Source organism: Leptodactylus fuscus, chromosome 8, assembly GCF_031893055.1.
Source record: "Leptodactylus fuscus isolate aLepFus1 chromosome 8, aLepFus1.hap2, whole genome shotgun sequence".
Lineage (NCBI taxonomy): Eukaryota > Metazoa > Chordata > Amphibia > Anura > Leptodactylidae > Leptodactylus > Leptodactylus fuscus.
The window spans coordinates 703,825-731,652 of record NC_134272.1 but is presented as its reverse complement, the minus strand read 5'-3'; the positions used below and the strand labels follow the sequence as shown (position 1 = coordinate 731,652).

At 49.8% G+C, this 27,828-nt stretch overlaps 1 protein-coding gene across 1 annotated transcript; it reads right to left on the bottom strand.

Moving 5' to 3' along the window:
* On the bottom strand, positions 1 to 27,752 carry FBRS (fibrosin). Its single transcript, XM_075285648.1, has 20 exons — positions 27,644 to 27,752; positions 25,390 to 25,959; positions 25,183 to 25,314; positions 18,738 to 18,812; positions 18,634 to 18,669; positions 18,507 to 18,536; positions 18,310 to 18,358; positions 12,159 to 12,390; positions 11,855 to 12,078; positions 11,614 to 11,777; positions 11,423 to 11,476; positions 11,177 to 11,272; positions 11,021 to 11,086; positions 4,109 to 4,132; positions 3,885 to 3,956; positions 3,112 to 3,235; positions 2,949 to 3,026; positions 1,181 to 1,264; positions 914 to 1,094; positions 1 to 836 (listed from the first exon to the last, which is right to left on the bottom strand). Exons 2-20 carry the CDS (start codon positions 25,645 to 25,647, stop codon positions 191 to 193), a joined length of 2,625 nt encoding a protein of 874 aa, XP_075141749.1. The 5' UTR covers positions 25,648 to 25,959; positions 27,644 to 27,752; the 3' UTR covers positions 1 to 190.
* Between the last annotated feature and the right edge of the window lie 76 nt (positions 27,753 to 27,828).

The following is a 27,828-nucleotide window of genomic DNA, read 5'->3' as shown; positions in this document are numbered from 1 at the left end:
GGGAGAAGGTTTATTGGTGTTCTACTACAGGGCAGTGCGGTCCCCGGCCCTGCACATCTCCAATACAGAGAAACCTGGAAAAGGAATGGCCACCAGGGAACACAGTGCTGAAAATCACAGACCATAAAAATGTACAAAAGCCCAGGGCAACGGAGTAGAATATATAAATATGTACACGAGCAGAGCAGTCCTATCTGCAGTCTCTGTCCTTGTAAAGGTCCCTACGGGGAGGCGAGCCGGGCCGCGAGGTGGAGATGAGGGGCGGAGGGGCGCTCAGGAGGTTTATTGGAGGGGTCTTGCTGAGGAGTCCAGTCACTGGGTGAGGGTATAGTGCACCCAACATGGAGGGAGGAGCGGGCTGCATTGCCACATGAGTAGGTAGACCATAAATACGGGCCCGTTCAAAGTCTTCACGCAGAATATGAGCCCGCTCTTCTCGCTGCTCGTAAAGGCGTTGTGGAGGGGCAGGGGGGAGGCGAAGAGGAGGAGGGTCCGCTCTACGGTACACATCTCTCCAGGCTTCCAGTGCATTGGGGTACTGCTCTCCAAGAAAAGCCCCACGCAGCCGTTCAAAAGGGGGCGATGGATGAGGCAGGTGCAGCCCAGGCAGCGGCGAGCGGCCCACTTCAAAGCTAAGAAGCTCAGGCTCCTCTTTCACTTTCACTTTGGAAGGATGATCCGGGGTCAGGCGAGGTTTGATGTCCGAGCTACTTCCTGGTCTCATCGCAAGATAAGGGGAAAGGGTCCGAGCCGAGCTGCGCTCCTCGCTGACAGGCAGACGTTGTGTGGTAGTAAGAGGTGAAACCCGCGGGGCCAAGCGGGAATACAGAAGATCCCTGCGGAAGGAAAAGGTGCATGAGAAGGGGATGTAGACCGACATGTGACAGACTGAAGATCTTGGGCGTGTTCTTACCTGTCCTTCTCATCTTTTATGTGTGCAACATGAGGGTCCATGTCCCCAACTTTGCCACAAACCTGAGAGGGCGGGACAGGGAACGTAGGCGGAGTGCGATGCAGCCGATTCCAATGATCGTGAGGGCTAGGGAAGCCGTGGGGGGCCGGGGAGTCCTTCTGGTTAAACATTGCAGAGGAATCTAGGGGGGGAGGGGGAAGAAACCTTAAGACAAAGAATCTAGAAAAAAAGGACAAAGCAGCAGAAAGCTCGAGACTTCACACTTACTGAAAGACGGGTTTCCCAGACCACCAAAAGCACCATTAGTCAGAGAGGCCAGAGCGGACAATCCAGGCGCCCTTAAGAAAGGATCTGGAAGCAAAAAGGGAACAGGTGAGATCTCAGCACTAGAGGTTGTCAGTGTGAATGGGGTCTGAGCTGCAGTACCCGACACGGCCACATCCTCACATATGGAGCTCTGTAGGCTGCGGCACAATAGCAGATGATTGGATACATGGACAGAGTGAGAAGAGAATTATTAAGGGGGTACTGTTGGTGTTCTCCTCCTCTTCTTACATGAGACCACCACAATATGGCGGCAGAACATGTGCAGTCGGCTGTTCCGTCAGCCATTTTGTGGTGGTCTCGTGTTAGAGGAGGAGGAGGAGACGCAGAAGAGAGAGGCGGCAATGGAACCCCTGACACCCCTGAGCCTTCTGAAGAGCAATTTGCATAACGAAGACTCAAAAATGGCGACGCAGACTGAGAAATAAAAGTAGAAGAAGAATCGCTTTCTAGAGGCAACTCCGACCCGCTGGTAATGATGGATCCTTCTTAGGGCTCCTTCACACGTGGGCAAAGGGGCGGATTTTGACAGCGGATTTCACAACAAAATCCGCCCCTTTACAATGGTGGTCTATGCAGGCCGCCGGGCTTCTTTTTTCCACCAACGGCGGGCTGCTGCTAGCGGAGAAAAGAAGCGACATGTCCTATCTTTAGGTGGAAACCGCGGCGCGCTGGACCGTGGCTTCCGCCTAGCGGCAGCACCCTCCTGTGTCGGCTCATTCAAGGCTCGCCGCGTCTCTCTCTGTGTCAAAACCCGCGCGGACCCCTGAACGTGTGAACTAACACCCTTACACCCAACTGCAGGTGTTGCATGAGGGTGTCAGCTGAACGTTACAAGCAATACCTGCTGCTGATGTGCAATGGAGGCGGGCCAGAGAAGAGGCCCCGCCTCCACTTGTAACAATGTGGCCGCCGTGATGGCGAAATTAGCAGTGACTTCATTTTTAGGACGCTGCACGATATGCCGTTCTACAGACAAACACAATGGAATACCCCATTAAATGGGCTGAACTGAAATGAATGTTAAAGGGATTGTCCGGTGTCAGACAAATATTGTTTGCACAATAAGACGTTCTAGAATTCTTCAATCTACTTTCTGAATCATTTCCTCCCAGTTTCTAGATCTAGGATAAAAAGCAGTCCGCGGTCAGGTGATGGCAAGGCGGCGGTCAGGTGATGGCGAGGCGGCGGTCAGGTGATGGCGAGGCGGCGGTCAGGTGATGGCGAGGCGGCGGTCAGGTGATAGACACAGGTGCACAGCCCGTTACCCAGGCAGATGTCTTCTTACGGGCTGTAGGGTGGTGGCTAGCTGCGAATGAATGAATGGGCCTACGCAGGGGTGTGCCTTGAGCCGACTCGATAGGTCAGGTCGCTTCTTTTTTCTGATACCAGCTAACAGAAAAAAGAAAACAATGAATGGCTCCCACTGAAGTCAATGGGAGCCATTTTTGCAGGCGGCTTTTGAGGCAGATTCCGCCTGTGTGAACTAGCCCTTACTGTAACGAGCTGCGCACCTCTGTGTCCATCACATGAGCAGGAGGATTTTTATCCAGTAAGCAGAGATCTAGGAAACGATCCAGTAAACGCTACAACTACTCATTATACAAGCAACATCTGAAACTGGACAATCCCTTTAACTACCTTTTGAGCAAGGCTGCGGAGGTCAGAGTAATGGTACAGTCCACCAGGGCATGTTACACAAGGCACTCACCAGAAGGTCCAGCCTGCGAAAGAAACGCGGCGGCTGAAGGAGCAACCTGGAATTGTGCAGGGGTGTGAGATACGGCACCTAACGGAGAGAGACAGGTTATCCAACGACAGAGGATAGAGAGCAAGACGTGCACATCACAAAAGAGACATCCGCAACACATTACCAGTCACCAGGGACGGGGGTCGAGCAAGGTCATGTGTGGAGGACAGAGGGCCCAGTCCTGAACTTAAGCACAGGAGGTCACCACGTAATTCAGGCTTGTGAGGGTTTCCATGAGCGAGCTGCGACTGAGACAAGAGACATCCAATTTAAGATGAGACACAAAGACGAGAGAGACAAAGCACTCCCTAATCAAAGAACCAATGGACTGCTGAGAAATGAAATGTGTGACTAGGAGAGTGTGTTGGCAGTGGCCCAAGCGGAGGAGAATCAGTTACCGCGTATATTTAGGATGTGATAAGGAATCCTATAGCACCGCCACCCCATGAAGACCACGGATATCCCTCTTGTATTGTTGGGTTGGGGCAGAGCGCTCTCACTCCATCTCCTAACCATCTGCAGAGTCCATACTGCTGGGGACACTGGGTAGGGCAGTAAGTCTCCTCCTGATGGACAGGGCTACAGATCGCTGAGAAGGAAAGGCAGCGCTCATTTACAATTCAAGCTCTAGCTCTGCACACCAGCTCCAGGAGACCCTTAAAGTCATTTCTATGAGGAGTCGACCATACGAGGACGCCTATAGTGTAACTACCATCAGTCTGTGACATCATCACCGGAAGGGACAGATCCCCGGCCAGTGATTGGCTCGCAGATTCTGCCTGGCATTGCAGGAGTTAACAATAGTGCGACCCTTCACAATCGTCTTCTCCTTTCCTTCCATAGCGAGTACACGACTCTGCTCATGTGTGACGTGTAGTGCAGAGAACTAGGCCGTACCTTCATTCTCTCCTGATGGCGCAGGATCATATAGGCCACCCGCACGTGCATTGCACACCAGCGCCCCGACCTCTGCAAAAACACAGGAAGACGATGAGAATAAACCGCAGACCCCTCTGCCCGGAACTCTTCACACCCAAGAACAGAACCAGGCAGACCACAAGATGGCGGATACTCCAGCATGTGCTACGAGGGGCCCCAAATACACCCGAGGAGACGCTTACCCTGGGCTTAAACTGTTCAGTCATCTGCAAGAAAAAGAAAGAACATCTAATGAATTGGAGAATCATGAAATACCCCCAAGTCATGGAACATGCACTGGGTTGGTGGTACCAAAATACAACTGTTATCACAAAGAGTACCCCTTACTTGATGGCTAAAACCTAACTTTTATTAAATAATTTGCTAAAATTCTAAATATTCCCACTACACATACACACCCAGGACCCTATATTCCACCTGGTCCCTATAAGTGAAAATAACTTAGGAGGGGGTCACATTGAAAGGGGTTTCTTGACAGTTAAAATAATCCAGTGAAACCACCAACTGGATTCTAAACCCTTGAACTGACAGGAACCAACCCCCTCCTAAGTTATTTTCACTTATAAGGACCAGGTGGAATATAGGGTCCTGGGTGTGTATGTGTAGTGGGAATATTTAGAATTTTAGCAAATTATTTAATAAAAGTTAGGTTTTAGCCATCAAGTAAGGGGTACTCTTTGTGATAACACCCCGAAGTCATGGCCAAATGTCTGAGGACGAGTCCTGCAAGAGCCCTGAATCTACACAAAGAGAATCCGGCACCAGAACTATAACCTGTAGATAGGACACTATATACACCCTATAGATAGGACACTATATACACCCTATAGATAGGACACTATATACAATCTGCTCTATACCCTGTAGATAGGACACTATATACAATCTGCCCCTCTATAACCTGTAGATAGGACACTATATACAATCTGCTCTATACCCTGTAGATAGGACACTATATACAATCTGCCCCTCTATAACCTGTAGATAGGACACTATATACAATCTGCTCTATAACCTGTAGATAGGACACTATATACAATCTGCTCCTCTATAACCTGTAGATAGGACACTATATACAATCTGCTCCTCTATAACCTGTAGATAGGACACTATATACAATCTGCTCTATAACCTGTAGATAGGACACTATATACAATCTGCTCTATAACCTGTAGATAGGACACTATATACAATCTGCTCCTCTATAACCTGTAGATAGGACACTATATACAATCTGCTCCTCTATAACCTATAGATAGGACACTATATACTAACTGCTCCTCTATAACCTGTAGATAGGACACTATATACAATCTGCTGTATAACCTGTAGATAGGACACTATATACAATCTGCTCCTCTATAACCTGTAGATAGGACACTATATACAATCTGCTCCTCTATAACCTGTAGATAGGACACTATATACACCCTATAGATAGGACACTATATACAATCTGCTCCCCTATAACCTGTAGATAGGACACTATATACAATCTGCTCCTCTATAACCTGTAGATAGGACACTATATACAATCTGCTCCTCTATAACCTGTAGATAGGACACTATATACAATCTGCTCCTCTATAACCTGTAGATAGGACACTATATACAATCTGCTCCTCTATAACCTGTAGATAGGACACTATATACAATCTGCTCCTCTATAACCTGTAGATAGGACACTATATACAATCTGCTCTATAACCTGTAGATAGGACACTATATACAATCTGCTCCTCTATAACCTGTAGATAGGACACTATATACAATCTGCTACTCTATAACCTGTAGATAGGACACTATATACAATCTGCTCTATAACCTGTAGATAGGACACTATATACAATCCGCTCCTCTATAACCTGTAGATAGGACACTATATACAATCTGCTCTATAACCTGTAGATAGGACACTATATACAATCTGCTCCTCTATAACCTGTAGATAGGACACTATATACACCCTATAGATAGGACACTATATACAATCTGCTCTATAACCTGTAGATAGGACACTATATACAATCTGCTCTATACCTGTAGATAGGACACTATATACAATCTGCTCCTCTATAACCTGTAGATAGGACACTATATACAATCTGCTCCTCTATACCCTGTAGATAGGACACTATATACAATCTGCTCTATAACCTGTAGATAGGACACTATATACAATCTTCTCCTCTATAACCTGTAGATAGGACACTATATATAATCTGCTCCCCTATAACCTGTAGATAGGACACTATATACAATCTGCTCTATAACCTGTAGATAGGACACTATATACAATCTGCCCCTCTATAACCTGTAGATAGGACACTATATACAATCTGCTCTATAACCTGTAGATAGGACACTATATACAATCTTCTCCTCTATAACCTGTAGATAGGACACTATATATAATCTGCTCCCCTATAACCTGTAGATAGGACACTATATACAATCTGCTCTATAACCTGTAGATAGGACACTATATACAATCTGCTCTATACCTGTAGATAGGACACTATATACAATCTGCCCCTCTATATCCTGTAGATAGGACACTATATACAATCTGCTCTATACCTGTAGATAGGACACTATATACAATCTGCTCTATAACCTGTAGATAGGACACTATATACAATCTGCTCTATAACCTGTAGATAGGACACTATATACAATCTGCTCCTCTATAATCTGTAGATAGGACACTATATACAATCTGCTCTATAACCTGTAGATAGGACACTATATACAATCTGCCCCTCTATAACCTGTAGATAGGACACTATATACAATCTGCTCCTCTATAACCTGTAGATAGGACACTATATACAATCTGCTCTATAACCTGTAGATAGGACACTATATACAATCTGCTCCTCTATAACCTGTAGATAGGACACTATATACAATCTCCTCTATAACCTGTAGATAGGACACTATATACAATCTGCCCCTCTATAACCTGTAGATAGGACACTATATACAATCTGCTCCTCTATAACCTGTAGATAGGACACTATATACAATCTCCTCTATAACCTGTAGATAGGACACTATATACAATCTGCCCCTCTATAACCTGTAGATAGGACACTATATACAATCTGCCCCTCTATAACCTGTAGATAGGACACTATATACAATCTGCTCCTCTATAACCTGTAGATAGGACACTATATACAATCTGCTCTATAACCTGTAGATAGGACACTATATACAATCTGCTCCTCTATAACCTGTAGATAGGACACTATATACAATCTCCTCTATAACCTGTAGATAGGACACTATATACAATCTGCCCCTCTATAACCTGTAGATAGGACACTATATACAATCTGCTCCTCTATAACCTGTAGATAGGACACTATATACAATCTCCTCTATAACCTGTAGATAGGACACTATATACAATCTGCTCCTCTATAACCTGTAGATAGGACACTATATACAATCTGCTCCTCTATAACCTGTAGATAGGACACTATATACAATCTGCTCTATAACCTGTAGATAGGACACTATATACAATCTGCTCCTCTATAACCTGTAGATAGGACACTATATACAATCTGCTCTATAACCTGTAGATAGGACACTATATACAATCTGCTCCTCTATAACCTGTAGATAGGACACTATATACAATCTCCTCTATAACCTGTAGATAGGACACTATATACAATCTGCTGCTCTATAACCTGTAGATAGGACACTATATACAATCTGCTCTATAACCTGTAGATAGGACACTATATACAATCTGCTCTATATAACCTGTAGATAGGACACTATATACAATCTGCTCCTCTATAACCTGTAGATAGGACACTATATACAATCTGCTCCCCTATAACCTGTAGATAGGACACTATATACAATCTGCTCTATAACCTGTAGATAGGACACTATATACAATCTGCTCCTCTATAACCTGTAGATAGGACACTATATACAATCTGCTGCTCTATAACCTGTAGATAGGACACTATATACAATCTGCTCTATAACCTGTAGATAGGACACTATATACAATCTGCTCCTGTATAACCTGTAGATAGGACACTATATACAATCTGCTCCTCTATAACCTGTAGATAGGACACTATATACAATCTGCTCCTCTATAACCTGTAGATAGGACACTATATACAATCTGCTCCTCTATAACCTGTAGATAGGACACTATATACAATCTGCTCCTCTATAACCTGTAGATAGGACACTATATACAATCTGCTCTATAACCTGTAGATAGGACACTATATACAATCTGCTCTATAACCTGTAGATAGGACACTATATACAATCTGCTCCTGTATAACCTGTAGATAGGACACTATATACAATCTGCTGCTCTATAACCTGTAGATAGGACACTATATACAATCTGCTCCTCTATAACCTATAGATAGGACACTATATACAATCTGCTCTATAACCTGTAGATAGGACACTATATACAATCTGCTCTATAACCTGTAGATAGGACACTATATACAATCTGCTCCCCTATAACCTGTAGATAGGACACTATATACAATCTGCCCCTCTATAACCTGTAGATAGGACACTATATACAATCTGCTCTATAACCTGTAGATAGGACACTATATACAATCTGCTCCTCTATAACCTGTAGATAGGACACTATATACAATCTGCTCCTCTATAACCTGTAGATAGGACACTATATACAATCTGCTCTATAACCTGTAGATAGGACACTATATACAATCTGCTCCTCTATAACCTGTAGATAGGACACTATATACAATCTGCTCCTCTATAACCTGTAGATAGGACACTATATACAATCTGCTCCTCTATAACCTGTAGATAGGACACTATATACAATCTGCTCCTCTATAACCTGTAGATAGGACACTATATACAATCTGCTCCTCTATAACCTGTAGATAGGACACTATATACAATCTGCTCCTCTATAACCTGTAGATAGGACACTATATACAATCTGCTCTATATCCTGTAGATAGGACACTATATACAATCTGCTCCTCTATAACCTGTAGATAGGACACTATATACAATCTGCTCCTCTATAACCTGTAGATAGGACACTATATACAATCTGCTCTATATAACCTGTAGATAGGACACTATATACAATCTGCTCTATATAACCTGTAGATAGGACACTATATACAATCTGCTCTATATAACCTGTAGATAGGACACTATATACAATCTGCTCTATAATCTGTAGATAGGACACTATATACACCCTATAGATAGGACACTATATACAATCTGCTCCTCTATAACCTGTAGATAGGACACTATATACAATCTGCTCCTCTATAACCTGTAGATAGGACACTATATACAATCTGCTCCTCTATAACCTGTAGATAGGACACTATATACAATCTGCTGTATAACCTGTAGATAGGACACTATATACAATCTGCTCCTCTATAACCTGTAGATAGGACACTATATACAATCTGCTGTATAACCTGTAGATAGGACACTATATACAATCTGCCCCTCTATACCCTGTAGATAGGACACTATATACAATCTGCTCCTCTATAACCTGTAGATAGGACACTATATACAATCTGCCCCTCTATAACCTGTAGATAGGACACTATATACAATCTGCTCCTCTATAACCTGTAGATAGGACACTATATACAATCTGCTACTCTATAACCTGTAGATAGGACACTATATACAATCTGCTCTATAACCTGTAGATAGGACACTATATACAATCTGCTCTATAACCTGTAGATAGGACACTATATACAATCTGCTCCTCTATAACCTGTAGATAGGACACTATATACAATCTGCTCTATAACCTGTAGATAGGACACTATATACAATCTGCTCCTCTATAACCTGTAGATAGGACACTATATACAATCTGCTCTATAACCTGTAGATAGGACACTATATACAATCTGCTGCTCTATAACCTGTAGATAGGACACTATATACAATCTTCTCCTCTATAACCTGTAGATAGGACACTATATACAATCTGCTCTATAACCTGTAGATAGGACACTATATACAATCTGCTCTATAACCTATAGATAGGACACTATATACAATCTGCCCCTCTATAACCTGTAGATGGGACACTATATACAATCTGCTCCTCTATAACCTGTAGATAGGACACTATATACAATCTGCTCTATATAACCTGTAGATAGGACACTATATACAATCTGCTCTATATAACCTGTAGATAGGACACTATATACAATCTGCTCCCCTATAACCTGTAGATAGGACACTATATACAATCTGCTCCTCTATAACCTGTAGATAGGACACTATATACAATCTGCTCCTCTATAACCTGTAGATAGGACACTATATACAATCTGCTCCTCTATAACCTGTAGATAGGACACTATATACAATCTGCCCCTCTATAACCTGTAGATAGGACACTATATACAATCTGCTCCTATATAACCTGTAGATAGGACACTATATACAATCTGCTCCTATATAACCTGTAGATAGGACACTATATACAATCTGCTCCTCTATAACCTGTAGATAGGACACTATATACAATCTGCTCCTCTATAACCTGTAGATAGGACACTATATACAATCTGCTCCTCTATAACCTGTAGATAGGACACTATATATAATCTGCTCTATAACCTGTAGATAGGACACTATATACAATCTGCTCTATATAACCTGTAGATAGGACACTATATACAATCTGCTCTATAACCTGTAGATAGGACACTATATACAATCTGCTCTATAACCTGTAGATAGGACACTATATACAATCTGCTCCTGTATAACCTGTAGATAGGACACTATATACAATCTGCTCCTCTATAACCTGTAGATAGGACACTATATACAATCTGCTCTATATAACCTGTAGATAGGACACTATATACAATCTGCTCCTGTATAACCTGTAGATAGGACACTATATACAATCTGCTCCTATATAACCTGTAGATAGGACACTATATACAATCTGCTCTATATAACCTGTAGATAGTACACTATATACAATCTGCACATAGTGTCCGCTGGTCACATGTATACGGGTCCTGTTGGTCAGGACTTACCTGAGGGGCCTTATGGGTAATGGCGGGGGGCACAGAGCATCGTGAGGCCAGCTCAGAACTTGTGCTCTGTAGACAATACAACAAGTCAGGAACTTGAGGGCTTCGCTATCCTCTAACCCCAGCCCTGCCCCGGTACCTATAGAGTATTGGGCTCACCTTGGGCTGAAATGCCCCCTGAAGAGATCCAAAGGAGACGCTAGGAGGTAGAACTGGGGGTAGTGCAGTAATAACCGGAGAAAAAGGAGGAAAAAACTGGAAAAAAAAACCAACAACATAAAAACTGTGAAGTAACAGGAGAAGAGGAGGAGGAGACGAGGCTTTATATAGTACAGGACATTGGGGGGGGGGGTAACAGACACACGGGGAGGGGGTGACACGGGGCAGATACACAGAGGCACTTACAGAGCTCGGATTCTGTCTGTAAAGACTTTCTATTTTACCCGGATATTTCTCAAACTGTAAAGAAAGTGAAACAGAAATAGTTAGCGGGGCGAGGGGGGCGTGGCGGGGTCAGAGGTGACAGACGCACAGCACATATGGACAAGACGGAGCCACAGAAGCCGAATGGGGCACAAGAGGGGTGGCAGACTCACGTTGTGGGGGTAGGGGGTGAAGTGCTGGTGTGTGTGCTGGTGAGTATGTTGATGGTTGTGCTGGTGGAACTGGTAGGTGGGTCTGACGGCAGCACCAATCTCAGCTGTGCTCCCCGGGGCGGCCAGGAACCGAGATCCTAGTTCTTGTCCAATGAGATTATGTTCTAGACCAAAGAGACAAAGAAGCAGGTTACACCCGCAGCAGAACCCCGACAACCCCGACCACAGGCCTCAGACTCACCAGATAACACCGCTGACGACGGGTGTCCAGGGACCTGCAAAAGTGGGGGTGGAGGAGGGAGGGCCTGAGTGGGGGCAAACAGGTTAATGTGATGGGAAGGAGGACGCAGCACCGAGGGGAGGGTGGAAGGTGCAGTGTGCACTGGAAGGGAAATAGAGGGGGTGGTCGTCCTCTGAGATGCAGCCGGAGCAGGCACTGGTTTGGGGACAGAGCTCCTGCTGGAACTGACAAAACAAAGTCATGTAAGATCCCAGGTCACACATGTCAGTAAAACACCACATCCCGAGACACTCAGGGCTCTTACCTACTAGGCCCGTGCACCACACTGGGAGGGGGTGGTGTTGGCTGGACTGGCACAGGCTCCACTTTGGGGGATGCACTGGGGGGATCCTGCAATGGGGCAATGGGTGGAGGAGCTTGTGGGGGTGGAAGATACTCAATCTCTGGCTCTTGGCTCTTCTCGCAGCTTCGACCCAAACCAGAGATTTGGGAAAGTACTGTCAACTTTAGCCGACCGCCAGAAAGGGGAGGCGAAGCTGCAGAGACAAAACCAGTCAGTGAATGGAAAACATAACGACAAAGACTTGCAAATAATCAGCCCAATCCTGGACCCTTCGGACTCTGACACCCCCTCCATAACCAAGGCTGCTCCCATCTGCCATGTCTACATTAGTGGGGGTGGGGCCGCCTTACAGGGGAACCTGTCACTGAAAACGCGGGACAATACACAAGAACCAGGTGATGGAGCCGGCGGAGCAGAAGGTGCAGGGTCTGCAAAACGAAGGGGCAGAAAGGTTTCAAAATATAAAATAAATTCTGTCTCTAAGTCTGCGCCCCTCCCCCTTTCTCTAGATCTCACACGAGACATCCCAAGTCCGAAAACACTCCAACTATTAAACTAGAAAAACATTCGTCCCGGAGAGTGAGCCTCGCAGCAGGAAAAAATCTAAATGGCTGATTAGAGGGGGTTTTACCAATTTTTAGGTCTAAATAAATGGAATATAAAGCGACGACGGCGTCCGACATTCCCAAGATGGTATCAATAATAACGACATATCGTCCCGCAAACCCCCCAAAAAAGACGCCTCACACAGCACACGGAAATATACGAAAGCTACAACACTCGTGGCCTGTGGGCAAGTGCAGTCTGCTCTGCCCGGGCCTAAACGTTACAAGTCACTGCCTGAAGAAGAAGAGAGAGGCGAAGGCCGAAGAGGAAGAAGAAGAGAGAGGCGAAGGCCGAAGAGGAAGAAGAAGAGAGAGGCGAAGGCCGAAGAGGAAGAAGAAGAGAGAGGCGAAGGCCGAAGAGGAAGAAGAAGAGAGAGGCGAAGGCCGAAGAGGAAGAAGAAGAGAGAGGCGAAGGCCGAAGAGGAAGAAGAAGAGAGAGGCGAAGGCCGAAGAGGAAGAAGAAGAGAGAGGCGAAGGCCGAAGAGGAAGAAGAAGAGAGAGGCGAAGGCCGAAGAGGAAGAAGAAGAGAGAGGCGAAGGCCGAAGAGGAAAAAGAGAGAGGCGAAGGCCGAAGAGGAAAAAGAGAGAGGCGAAGGCCGAAGAGGAAGAAGAAGAGAGAGGCGAACGCCGAAGAGGAAGAAGAAGAGAGAGGCGAACGCCGAAGAGGAAGAAGAGAGAGGCGAACGCCGAAGAGGAAGAAGAGAGGCGAACACTGAAGAGGAAGAAGAGAGAGGCGAACGCCGAAGAGGAAGAAGAGAGGCGAACGCCGAAGAGGAAGAAGAGAGGCGAACACTGAACAGGAAGAAGAGAGAGGCGAGCACTGAAGAAGAAGAGAGAGGCGAACGCCGAAGAGGAAGAAGAGAGAGGCGAACGCCGAAGAGGAAGAAGAGAGAGGCGAACGCCGAAGAGGAAGAAGAGAGGCGAACGCTGAAGAGGAAGAAGAGAGAGGCGAACGCTGAAGAGGAAGAAGAGAGAGGCGAACACAGTAATATACCCCATAGTGGCCCCTGCACACAGTATTATCCCCCATAGTGTCCCCTGCACACAGTATTATCCCCCATAGTGGCCCCTGCACACAGTATTATCCCCCATAGTGGCCCCTGCACACAGTATTATCCCCCATAGTGGCCCCTGCACACAGTATTATCCCCCATAGTGGCCCCTGCACACAGTATTATGTCCCATAGTGGCCCCTGCACACAGTATTATGTCCCATAGTGGCCCCTGCACACAGTATTATGTCCCATAGTGGCCCCTGCACACAGTATTATGTCCCATAGTGTCCCCTGCACACAGTATTATGTCCCATAGTGTCCCCTGCACACAGTAATATACCCCATAGTGGCCCCTGCACACAGTATTATGTCCCATAGTGTCCCCTGCACACAGTATTATGTCCCATAGTGTCCCCTGCACACAGTATTATGTCCCATAGTGTCCCCTGCACACAGTATTATGTCCCATAGTGGCCCCTGCACACAGTATTATGTCCCCATAGTGACCCCTGCACACAGTATTATACCCCATAGTGGCCCCTGCACACAGTATTATGTCCCATAGTGGCCCCTGCACACAGTAATATACCCCATAGTGGCCCCTGCACACAGTATTATACCCCATAGTGGCCCCTGCACACAGTATTATCCCCCATAGTGGCCCCTGCACACAGTATTATGTCCCATAGTGGCCCCTGCACACAGTATTATCCCCCATAGTGGCCCCTGCACACAGTATTATGTCCCATAGTGGCCCCTGCACACAGTATTATGTCCCATAGTGGCCCCTGCACACAGTATTATGTCCCATAGTGTCCCCTGCACACAGTATTATGTCCCATAGTGTCCCCTGCACACAGTATTATGTCCCATAGTGTCCCCTGCACACAGTATTATCCCCCATAGTGACCCCTGCACACAGTATTATGTCCCATAGTGTCCCCTGCACACAGTATTATCCCCCATAGTGACCCCTGCACACAGTATTATGTCCCATAGTGGCCCCTGCACACAGTATTATGTCCCATAGTGGCCCCTGCACACAGTATTATGTCCCATAGTGGCCCCTGCACACAGTATTATGTCCCATAGTGGCCCCTGCACACAGTATTATGTCCCATAGTGGCCCCTGCACACAGTATTATGTCCCATAGTGGCCCCTGCACACAGTATTATCCCCCATAGTGACCCCTGCACACAGTATTATGTCCCATAGTGGCCCCTGCACACAGTATTATGTCCCATAGTGTCCCCTGCACACAGTATTATGTCCCATAGTGTCCCCTGCACACAGTATTATCCCCCATAGTGGCCCCTGCACACAGTATTATGTCCCATAGTGGCCCCTGCACACAGTATTATGTCCCATAGTGGCCCCTGCACACAGTATTATGTCCCATAGTGACCCCTGCACACAGTATTATGTCCCATAGTGGCCCCTGCACACAGTATTATGTCCCATAGTGGCCCCTGCACACAGTATTATGTCCCATAGTGGCCCCTGCACACAGTATTATGTCCCATAGTGGCCCCTGCACACAGTATTATGTCCCATAGTGGCCCCTGCACACAGTATTATGTCCCATAGTGGCCCCTGCACACAGTATTATGTCCCATAGTGGCCCCTGCACACAGTATTATGTCCCATAGTGACCCCTGCACACAGTATTATGTCCCATAGTGACCCCTGCACACAGTATTATGTCCCATAGTGACCCCTGCACACAGTATTATGTCCCATAGTGACCCCTGCACACAGTATTATCCCCCATAGTGTCCCCTGCACACAGTATTATCCCCCATAGTGACCCCTGCACACAGTATTATCCGCCATAGTGGCCCCTGCACACAGTATTATGTCCCATAGTGGACCCTGCACACAGTATTATGTCCCATAGTGGCCCCTGCACACAGTATTATGTCCCATAGTGGCCCCTGCACACAGTATTATGTCCGCGGCATCACTGATTGGTCCCGGTCGCTGCCAGGATCGGTAAGTAAATAGGGCCCATTACCATCTGGAGTAACTCCAGCCGGTAACGGACTATTAAAAAAAAAATAATCACAGCGGTAGTGGTTGTCGCCGGGCCCCCTAATGTCCAGGGCCCTGTGGAAGTTACCCCGGTAGTTACGGTCCTGGGGTAAATGTTTTATATCTTTGTGTAAGGGGCATACATTTTAATGTTTGATAAAAAAAAAAATAGTTAAAAAAAATAGTTGTAATAGTTTATACTAAATACGTACTGAATACGAAAAATCAATAAAAATGTTGAAATGAAAAAAAACAAACAGTTAACAGAAGAAAGAAGTGGGGGCGCTCACCCGGCTCTGTCAGAAAAGAGATTCTTTATTCGCCATCCTTAAAAGCAAAGGAAGAGATCGCCGTTTACAGCAGGGCGTGGAGAACAAAGGCAACAGCGCTTTTTCATGTCTAGATGTGCGGTTCCCTGAGCATTACAGGTCAATCGAGAGCAAGAAGGGATCTACTCGGCTGATCAGCCATGTTCACGGGGCGCACAGTGGTAATGCGGATTGTCTGACATTCGCCAGAAAGAAGCGTCTGCTCCAACATGAAGCCCGCGGGATCCCATACACTAATGCTCTAGGACCATTGGGTTTAAATGAAAAGGGCCAGATGAAAAAAGAACCAGCATGTATTGTCTATATTCGGCTACGCACGTCCTTCTTCTGTCGGTTCTTTCTGGTTTTATTGATAACGCACCACCATTAGCGCCTCCCCTCTCTTCTACACGATTAGTTTCACTCTCCCGCACGTTGTACAGCAGAACGTCGGCATCGATCCGATTGGCTGATGTATTCTAGCCAGTTCTCATTCTAGTCCGCCGTTTAGGTGGGAGGAGTCTGGAATAATGGGAGGAGTTTGTTCTCCTCTGACGTTTTGGCTGGTTGAAGTTTGATTGGTCGGCCTTTGATTCTGGCAACTAGGGGGATGTTCTGCGGACTGCTATATGCTGTCCTCTAGTTAGAACCGCTAGTTCTCCTTCAGGTCCAACTGTGCAGAGGGAGGAGCTAAGAGAGGGGAGAAGTTTGCCGCTCCTTCTCTATTGGCTACACTTTAACCCTATTATATACACCCACTAAGGACAAACTTCTTGTTGTACACCGATATGGCTTGTAAAAGCGCTGTTGCCTTGTTTCTCCACGCCCTGCTGTAAACGGCGATCTCTGCCTATGCTTTTAAGGATGGCGAATAAAGAAATTCTTTTCTGACAGTGCCGGGTGAGCGCCCCCACTTCTGTCAGCACCTCCCTAAAAAAGGCACAGACGGGTATATCCTGCATTTCTGCCGACAAGAAATGGAAAGCTTTTGGAGCTGTATACGCAGCGCTGCCGCTATCTCTTCTTTGGTGAAAAAAAAAAAAGCTGTCCACATCAATGTTACGAGAAATTAATAAAATGCCAAAATAACAAAAATTTAAAGTGGAAAAAAAGATTTACTGTAGCTCTGAAAATGTCAGTGTGACCCCCCCTCAGTATCTCCAGGCACATTGTCTAGTCCAGGCATGTCAAACTCGGGGTACCCCGAGGGCCACATGAGTAACAAGAGCGAGGCAGCTAATGGCTAGGGCCTAGGGGACTGATCACTAATACCATGCATCGCAAAAATCCGGCATTTCTATTGCAGGCTACATAGAGTAGCCTACAATAGAAAGTATAGAATGACAGGCTGGAGCCTCACAAGGCTCCCGGCTGCCATAAAAATGCAAGCAGGCCCCCGAATCTTGCTCCGGGTGCCTGCAATTGCCGATAAAATGGCACCTCAGTTAAAGCTGGCAGACACCATTATTGTGTTGGAGTGCTGGGAGGGGAGGGGATGCTGGGGGAGGGGGACTTCTGGATGTCTGGCCCTTCCTTGGACCTGAGGACTGTTTTTTCCCACCCACTTGCTCCCCCAGCACCCCAACCCTTCCCCAGCACTCCAACCCTTCCCCAGCACTCCAACCCCTCCCCATCATCATAAATCTAGTATTTATCCCCTAAAAAAATCACTATTTCTTCTGAAGAAGCTTACCTGCTTCTGCTCTTCAGCCTGCGCAGCGGTCTTGTGAGACCGCGTAGGACGCAGGCACACGTCGGGTGCGGGCCTGATTACGTGGCCAAGTCACCCGGCGTGTGGGGAGGAGGGGGCGGAGAGGAGGGGCGGAAGAGAGCAGGGAGACTGGAAGTGCTGATCGTGAGTTTTGTACATCTGCGGCCCGCACAAAAGTCTCAAACTTTGTCTCTAAAGTTTAGAGACAAAGTTTGAGACTTTTGTGCGGGCCACAGATATGTCTGTAAAGGGCCACATGTTTGACATGCTTGGTCTAGTCTATACCACAAAGTGACCCACAAGTCATGGCTTGGAATCCTGTGCTGGACAGCGGCCTCCGGCCACAGACCAGACCGCCATCACCTCATGTCCATCTATGGTATGGCCCACTAAGGGCGGCCCCTCCAAACCCTCATCTACAGGCCACAATGTGCGAGAACAAACTGCGGCCGAACTTCCTACCTGTACTTGTAGAAATCGTGAAGGACAAAGCCAGGTCATCACTGGGAACCTGCAGGAGAAGACAAAGCTGAAAACCAAGGTGACACCAAAACAAATACACAAAGCAGGAGACAACCTGGTGGCCACCAGGACTACAAACAGAAAAAAACAAGAGCCGGCTCCAAGCCCAGGCTGGGGCTAAGGACTGACATCCATACCTGCTCCTCGGAGCTGCTCTCAGCATCGCACTGAAAAAGATGGAGAAGAATAAGAGGAGTCTGACAGCGGGCCCCGCCAACCCTGAACCCATCCAGAGATCCCACAATGGTAACACCATCTACTCACAATGTATCCCGCATCAAGACCACCGCGCACACAATCCTGAAAGAAACAACAAGTTATCACCAGTGAAGAGAGACGCAACAAGAGGAAGGGGCCGCTCTACCCACCTGACTTGTGTCATGTTCTGGCCCCGAAGCCCACGTGCAAGGATTCAGAGAAGCAACCGCAGAGCAGTGTCGTTTCTGCAAAAGAGGAAGACAAGGGAACGTTCTCAATGTAGCCACAACCTACCATCCCCCTCCACCTTCCCGGGAGGGTAAAGCTAATTACAAGAGGAAGATGGAGCACAAAAACATCAGGCAAGTCTGGAAAAGTCTGAAGTCATTATCTGGACACCGGCAGCCATCTTCCAGGTAGAAGGAGAGGCAAAGTGGCTCAACCAACTAAATCGAATATTCAACAGATCTGGTCACACATCAGCTCCTTCCTCCCCAGCATGTACAACACAATACAATACAAAGAAGCTTTATTGGCACATTCAAATAGGTATTGTCAAAGCAAGTAGAGTGAGGGGGTTTGAGGTAGGTGGTGGGGCGGGCGTAGGGTGGTCTGGGGTATAACAGTCCGTGGAGTCTCATCTTCCTCTTCGTTGGTGACTGCTATATGGGGAGGTGGGGGTGGGGCGGGTGTATTGGGATAAATATAACAGTCCATGGAGTCTCATCTTCCTCTGGTTTGGTGACAGCTGGACACGTATTGGGCAGCGATCTCCACAGTGGCCTCTTCTTCTCCCAGTAGGATGTAGAGTTTCCTCTTCTCCCAGTCTGGGATGTGGGCAGAGAGTCTTTGGTAGTAGACGGCCCTCACAGCTGAGTATTTGGTGCAGTGTAGCAGGAAGTGGGTCTGGTCTTCTAGGACCCCCTGGTCACAGTGCTGGCACAGTCTCTTCTCCCGTGGCTTGTACGTCTGCCTGTATCGCCCCGTCTCTATCTCTAGGTTGTGGGCGCTCAGTCTGTACCGGCTCAGGGTCTGTGTGATTGGGGGGGAGGGGGGGGGGGGGTATTTTCTCCAGGTAGGAGCCATGGTGTAGTCCTTTTGCAGGGTTTGGTACACGGTGAGTTTCTTGTCATTCAAATCAAATAAGCTTTATTGGCACGTCCGAATAGATATTTGGCATTGCCAAAGCTAGTAAAGTGGGGGGAGTTGGATTCGGGTGGGTGAGTGGTGGGTATGGGGGGTGGTTTGGGGTATAACAGTCCGTGGAGTCTCATCTTCCTCTTAGTTGGTGACCGCTATATGGGGAGGTGGGGGTGGGGCGGGTGTATTGGGATAAATATTACAGTCCGTGGAGTCTCATCTTCCTCTTGTTTGGTGACAGCTGGACACGTATACATTCAATCCTCTCCCCCACACTGACCTCACCCCCTGCTGTTACTTCTCACCTCCAGATCAGTAAATTCAGCAGTCAGTCCTTTGGCTTCTGTCTGATCTTCACATGTGAGAAAGGAACGATCTAGACTGGGAAGGTCACAGGGCCAGGTGGCATCAGTGCCAGGCTACTTAAGACTTGTGGAGACCAGCAGTGCGGTGTTATTACACATGTACAATATGAGCCTGAAGCTGGAAGTGGTACCACAACTGTGGAAAACATCTTGTGTGGTTTCAGTTCCAAAGACACCTCATCTGATGGACCTCAATGGCTACAGACCCATAGGACTGACATCCCACCTGATGAAGGTCCTAGAGAGACTGGTCCTGACACACCTGCGCCCCCTAGTGAGCTCTGCTATGGGCCCCTCCACAGTTTGCCTATCGGCCGGGCACTGGGGTAGATGCCGCCATCATCCACCTTCTTCATAGATCTCTCTCACCTGGAGAATCCCGGGAACACTGTGAGAATAATGTCCTGTGATATCTCCGGAGCTTTCACCACCATCAGCCAGGACTACTGAGGGAGAAGCTGGACCTTGGTGGAGGGACCATCACCTGTCCTACTGGATCCTAGACTAGCTGACACCCCGCCCTCAGTATGTGAGAGCCCAGGACTGTGTGTCTGACACTGTGATCTGTAGTACGGGGGCACCACAAGCTCCAGCTCTCGCCCCTGCTCACACTGTACACGGCTGACTTTAGGTACAACTCCTCCAGCTGTTACTTACAGAAGTCCTCCGATGTCTGTAATAGGCGGCCTCACCACAGACGGGGGCGACAGCGAGTACAGAGACTTATACCGGGACTGTGTGGACTGGTATCAGCAGGACCAGCTCAGGATTAATGCTGGGAAGACCAAGGAGATGGTGGAGGACTTTAGTAAGCGGAGGAGGGCCCCGAATCTGGTGGAGATCCAGGGGACGGCAGTGAGATAGTCAGGACCTATAAGTACCGGGGTGCGCTCCCCAATAATAAGCTGGACCGGGCCGATCACCTGGAGGCGCTACACAGAAAGGGTCACAGCAGACTCTACCGGCTGAGGGCTGGGGGTCCAGGGGCCACTTCTTAGGGCCTGTGGGCTCCGGGGGCCACTTCTTAGGGCCTGTGGGGTCCGGGGGCCACTTCTTAGGGCCTGTGGGGTCCGGCGGCCACTTCTTAGGGCCTGTGGGGTCCGGCGGCCACTTCTTAGGGCCTGTGGGGTCCGGCGGCCACTTCTTAGGGCCTGTGGGGTCCGGCGGCCACTTCTTAGGGCCTGTGGGGTCCGGGGGTCACTTCTTAGGGCCTGTGGGGTCCGGCGGCCACTTCTTAGGGTCTGTGGGGTCCGGGGGTCACTTCTTAGGGCCTGTGGGGTCCGGGGGCCACTTCTTAGGGTCTGTGGGGTCCGGGGGCCACTTCTTAGGGCCTGTGGGGTCCGGCGGCCACTTCTTAGGGCCTGTGGGGTCCGGGGGTCACTTCTTAGGGCCTGTGGGGTCCGGGGGCCACTTCTTAGGGCCTGTGGGGTCCGGGGGCCACTTCTTAGGGCCTTTTCCATCTTCTCCGGAGTGGCCTGCGGGGGGCGCTGTATACCAGCCAGGGATAGGAATAGACTTGTCAGGCTGGTTAGAAGGGCCGGCTCTGTCCTCGGGGCCCCTGGGCCCAGTACAGGTGGGGGGTGACAGAAGGACACTGTCCGTGGTGACCTCCATGCTGGAGAACATCTCCCACCCCATGTATAAGACGTGATAGCACCGGGCAGTCCTGTCAGTGACCGACTGCTGCCCCCCAAGTGTGAGAAGGAGCTATCGGAGACCCCCCCGGGGTCAGGCTGTATAATCTACACCAGGCCGAGCACAGACACTCCGCACACAGGACTACATGCTCCTGAAGTTGTCATCTCCTCCTACTATCTGCTCCGCCTGTCACTGCGATGTCTCTTTCTATTAGTATTGGATTCTCTGCTGCAGTAACACCGACTATCCCCGGGGAGGACTGTCACGGGATGGTTAGAGTCTATACTATAGGCCATGTGTAATATATATTTCATGTGGAATGTATTCTCTAACCTGTTATATACATCAATGTGTAGTTGGCTGATTCGGGTCTAGTGTGTTAGCACATTGTATGCAAATACCTCTAACTAGTGAGGACCAGTGAGGACAATGGGTGGAGATAATCTGATCAGTGTCTCCAAGAAGATGTTGGATGGTGCATTGTCCATAGTAGACAGGGAGTCTGCTCTCCTTGGTATAGGTGAGGGGGGAAGGATCTGTGACTCAGCCCTTCCCACCCACAGATATAAGAAGTAACAGTTTAGTATATAGATGTAGCTAGCAGTTAGTATGTGTTAGCCGGCCTGTGCACAGCTCTGCAGAGAGCCAGGACTTAGTTACAGGACCAAGGAGCCAAAGTTATCATTGGATTGTGACTTCTGTGGACTTATTGTTATTACGGTTGATGTGACCGCCGCCGGCTACTAACTTTGTGGATTACAATAAATTGCTGTTGTCTCCCGACCTCTTGCGTCCGTGTTGATTCAAAAGACCATCCGGAGGAAGACGTATACTTTTGCTCCGTTACAACTGGTGGCAGCAGTGGGATCAACAGCGGACAGCGAGATGGACTACAGCAGCCCAGCGATTAATGGAGCCACAACCTCAGAATACAGGAACTGGACTATGGCACGTCTACAAGTAAGGGCCCGGGAACTAAACCTGAGTTACCAGGGAAGAACGAAAGATCAACTGATCGAGGCACTGGAGGAGATGACCCTGCAAAGCGACCATGAGGAGGGCTGCCCCCAGGAGACAGTAGAGATACAGGAGTGGCAGGTACAGACCCAAAAGAGCAGATGGGTTGTTTTGTATGAGGAGGAATTGGCAGTGCTGGGGCTAGGAGCAACTGCAGAGCAAAGGAGTAGAGCATTACAGAGGGCTCAGGAAACGGAGAAGGAGGAACAGAGAATGGCGCATGAAAAGGAAAGAATGGCGCATGAAATGCGAATGGCTGAGATAACTACGCGGAATTATAATCAAACGTCGGCCCCCAGCCCAACAGTGAGAGAACCACCATATGTCTCCCATAAACACTTCAAGACCTTTGATGAAGCGGCTGGGGATGTTGATGGATATTTTCAGGACTTCGAACACCAGTGCCACCTGATGGAAGTCCCAGAGAAGGATTGGGTCCGGTATCTGGTGGGGCACCTACGAGATGGGGCTGCGGAAGCTCTCAGAGCCATGGACCCTAGTGATCAGCGGGACTATGAGGCCATTAAAAGAGCGGTGCAGAAGTATTATGCAGTCACTCCAGAGACCTACCGAGTTCAATTCCGCTCTTTGTCTTACAATGGGGGAAGCTCCTTCCACATGTTCGCCCACAAGTTGAAGCAAGCATGCAAGCGCTGGCTAGAAGGAGAGGAGGCTGTCACAGTCGATAAGATCCTCCAAGTCATACTTAAGGAACAGTTCTTTTCCCAGTGCCCCGCTGAGATCCGTGAGTGGGTGCTGGAACGGAACCCAGCCACAGTGGAGCAAGCTGCTTCCCTTGCAGATGAGGGCCTGACCATCAAGCCGCAGTGGAAGAGGTTGTTTGCAGAGGAGCGGAAAACTACCACAGTCCGCCAGACACCCTTCATCCAGCCACCCACCTTTCGTGCCCGGCCTCAGGATTACAATTCCCCCTCTACCCCTGCCCCAGCCCATCGGCCTCCAGCTATGAACAACCCTGTCCCTAGACAACGACCTACTGGAAGAATGCTAGAGCGCAGATGTTTTGGGTGCGGGCGGCCTGGACATTTGCAAGCTAGTTGCCCTGTTAACATGGGGGCACGGGCCACCGTGGCATCCCGGCCTATTCACTACCTGGGAACCACTCCTAGGACAGAAAGTTTGGCCCCATTTCCAGATGACTCCATGAATGACACATCTGTTCCACCTCCAGGGGTCTATGGGATTCAGCCTTCCGCCACACATCCCGCAAACCTTCAGCGGAAGCACTTGCAGGAGGTCCTACTGGATGGCCGAACAGTTGTTGGATTCCGGGACTCGGGAGCTTTCCTAACGGTAGCGGACCCCCGAGTGGTTCGACCCGAGGCCCTAGAGGAGGGCCCTGGCCTTTCTATCGAGTTGGCAGGAGGTACTCGGAAACGTATTCCTAAAGCTACCGTGGAACTCGACTATGGTTATGGACCAAAACGATGCACAATTGGTGTGATGAGCGGGCTGCCGGCCGATGTTCTGTTAGGCAACGATGTTGGAAATCTACAGTGCCACTTTGTGGGAGCAGTGACCCGAAGCCAAGCTCAGGGAGACGCCAACATGGATCCACCGGATTTTCTGACAGATGCCAGCCCTTCAACTCTACAACTTTACCATTCAGTACCGCCGAGGGAACCAACACCAGAACGCAGATGGGTTATCCCGGCAGGAGGACATATGAGCTATAGAGACTGATGTGCATTCCCCAATTTACCTGTGTAGGCCAATTGTGTCATGCACATGTTTTGAGAGGGGGAGGGGTTGTCACGGGATGGTTAGAGTCTATACTATAGGCAATGTGTAATATATATTTCATGTGGAATGTATTCTCTAACCTGTTGTAAACATCAGTGTGTAGTTGGCTGATTCGGGTCTAGTGTGTTAGCACATTGTATGCAAATACCTCTAACTAGTGAGGACAATGGGTGGAGATAATCTGATCAGTGTCTCCAAGAAGATGTTGGATGGTGCATTGTCCATAGTAGACAGGGAGTCTGCTCTCCTTGGCATAGGTGAGGGGGGAAGGATCTGTGACTCAGCCCTTCCCACCCACAGATAGAGGAAGTAACAGTTTAGTATATAGTTGTAGCTGCAGTTAGTATGTGTTAGCCGGCCTGTGCACAGCTCTGCAGAGAGCCAGGACTTAGTTACAGGACCAAGGAACCAAAGTTATCATTGGATTGTGACTTCTGTGGACTTATTGTTATTACGGTTGATGTGACCGCCGCCGGCTACTAACTTTGTGGATTACAATAAATTGCTGTTGTCTCCCGACCTCTTGCGTCCCTGTTGATTCAAAAGACCATCCGGAGGAAGACGTATACCTTTGCTCCGTGACAAGGACTATTACATCTTATCTCTATCTCACCCCCCACCCTTCCCCCGCACCCCCTGCTGGGTCGGAGGACACCCATGTAGAGAGCTGTGGCCACGACTCTCCACCTACCTGGCTCTTGTCGGGTAAGCTCTCACTGGCTCCGGGGTCCTCCGAGCTGGCGCCGTCACTCCTCTTTCTCTTTCCAGGGGGCCGCTTTCTGTAGGGTTCTTCCAGTGGGGCAGATTCCATGGAGACATCTCTCTACAGGAGGAGACAAGTGGGGGATATGAGATCTTGACTAGGGGCCCACGTCCCCAGCCCGGAGCCCCTCCTCACCTGCATGGCCTCCAAGCTGCCATAGCTGCTTATACAGAAGCCATCAATCAGATCTTCTTCCCGTAGGACAGCGCTTTCATCGCCCCGCTTCCGCCTTTTCTTCTTGCGCTGTGGGCGTGGCCAGATGACTGGCTCTGGACTTGAAGATAAGGAGTTTGCAGGTGAAGGGCCCCTCTGCCGGTCTCTTTGGGCCTTTGAGCGCCTGCGTGGGAGACGGGGCCCGGGGCGGCTCCTGGGGATATGTGGCGGGGCCTCCATGTCAGGGGCCTTACCCTCCAGGGTGTAGCATCTCTCCACACGACAACCTCTCGTTACTGGACTCGTGGTGCGGACGACAATGTCAAGGCGACCCCCCACTTACTGGTGTCTGACCCCAAGACAACAGTGAGGGCAACAAGGGCAGAAGACCCGGGAGAGACCTGCCTGGAGTGACCCTGCTCATCAGCTTCAGGGGGGGTCAACTATGACACCTGAGAAACACAACCGGAACACCGAGGTAGTCAGCAGGGGGAGGGGCCAGGGGCGCCGGCACTCGTCTCTAATGTTCCCCAATATAACGGAGAGGACAAGCTGGAAGCAAAGAAGAGGAGAGTAAGAGGGGCGGTGACCCCAGTCATGGGCCGGGGGGGGGGTGGAGTTACCTCAGTGATGGGCCTGGGGGGGGAGATATGAAGGGGGGGGGGAATATGAGGGGGGGGTTGACCCCAGTGATGGGCCTGGGGGGGGGGGGGTGGATGAGGGGTGGAGTTACCCCAGTGATGGGCCTGAGGGTGGGGTTACCCCAGTGATGGGCCTGGGGGGGGGGGGGGGGATGAGGGGTGGGGTTACCCCAGTGATGGGCCTGGGGGGGGGGATGAGGGGTGGAGTTACCCCAGTGATGGGCCTGGTGGGGGGGGGGGGATGAGGGGTGGAGTTACCCCAGTGATGGGCCTGGTGGGGGGGGGGGGGATGAGGGGTGGGGTTACCCCAGTGATGGGCCTGGGGGGGGGGATGAGGGGAGGAGTTACCCCAGTGATGGGCCTGGGGGGGGATGAGGGGAGGAGTTACCCCAGTGATGGGCCTGGTGTGGGAGGGGTGACCCCAGTGATGGGCCTGGTGGGGGGGGGATGAGGGGTGGAGTTACCCCAGTGATGGGCCTGGGGGGGGGGGGATGAGGGGTGGAGTTACCCCAGTGATGGGCCTGGTGGGGGAGGGGTGACCCCAGTGATGGGCCTGGTGGGGGAGGGGTGACCCCAGTGATGGGCCTGGGGGGGGGAGGGGTGACCCCAGTGATGGGCCTGGGGGGGGGGATGAGGGGTGGAGTTACCTCAGTGATGGGCCTCGGGGGGGGATGAGGGGTGGAGTTACCTCAGTGATGGGCCTGGGGGGGGGGGGGGTGAGGGGTGGAGTTACCCCAGTGATGGGCCTGGGGGGGGGATGAGGGGAGGAGTTACCCCAGTGATGGGCCTGGGGGGGATGAGGGGTGGAGCTACCCCAGTGATGGGCCTGGGGGGGGATGAGGGGTGGAGTTACCCCAGTGATGGGCCTGGGGGGGGAGGGGTGACCCCAGTGATGGGCCTGGGGGGGGGGGATGAGGGGTGGAGTTACCCCAGTGATGGGCCTGGTGGGGGAGGGGTGACCCCAGTGATGGGCCTGGGGGGGGGGGGATGAGGGGTGGAGTTACCCCAGTGATGGGCCTGGTGGGGGAGGGGTGACCCCAGTGATGGGCCTGGGGGGGGGGGGATGAGGGGAGGAGTTACCTCAGTGATGGGCCTGGGGGGGGGGGGGGATGAGGGGTGGAGTTACCCCAGTGATGGGCCTGGTGGGGGAGGGGTGACCCCAGTGATGGGCCTGGGGGGGGGGATGAGGGGTGGAGTTACACCAGTGATGGGCCTGGGGGGGGAGGGGGTGACCCCAGTGATGGGCCTGGGGGGGGGGGGATGAGGGGTGGAGTTACCCCAGTGATGGGCCTGGGGGGGGGAGGGGGTGACCCAGTGATGGGCCTGGGGGGGGATGAGGGGTGAGTTACCCCAGTGATGGGCCTGGGGGGGGAGGGGTGACCCCAGTGATGGGCCTGGGGGGGGGGATGAGGGGTGGAGTTACCCCAGTGATGGGCCTGGTGGGGGGAATGAAGGGGGTGCCCCTAATGGTGTGAGGAATAAGGGGGTGACGCCAGTGCCGGGCCCGGTTACGGAGAGGACGGGGTGTGAGGCCGGGCCTGGTGAGGGTCAGCTGCGGATCCGTCTATGTGACGGGTGATGTCCAATCCTGATACCTTAGCCGGGAGTCTTCTCGGTCGCTCAGGAGCTCTGGGGGGTCCCGGACGTCTCTCCGCCTCCCCCGACCCTATCCCCGGTCTCCGGTCTTTTCCTTTCTCTTCAGGCTCCGCCTTCCGCAATTTACGTTCTGCGTCCTTAAAACGTCATGACGTCGGCGAAAAAAAAAAAAAAAGTTAAAGTC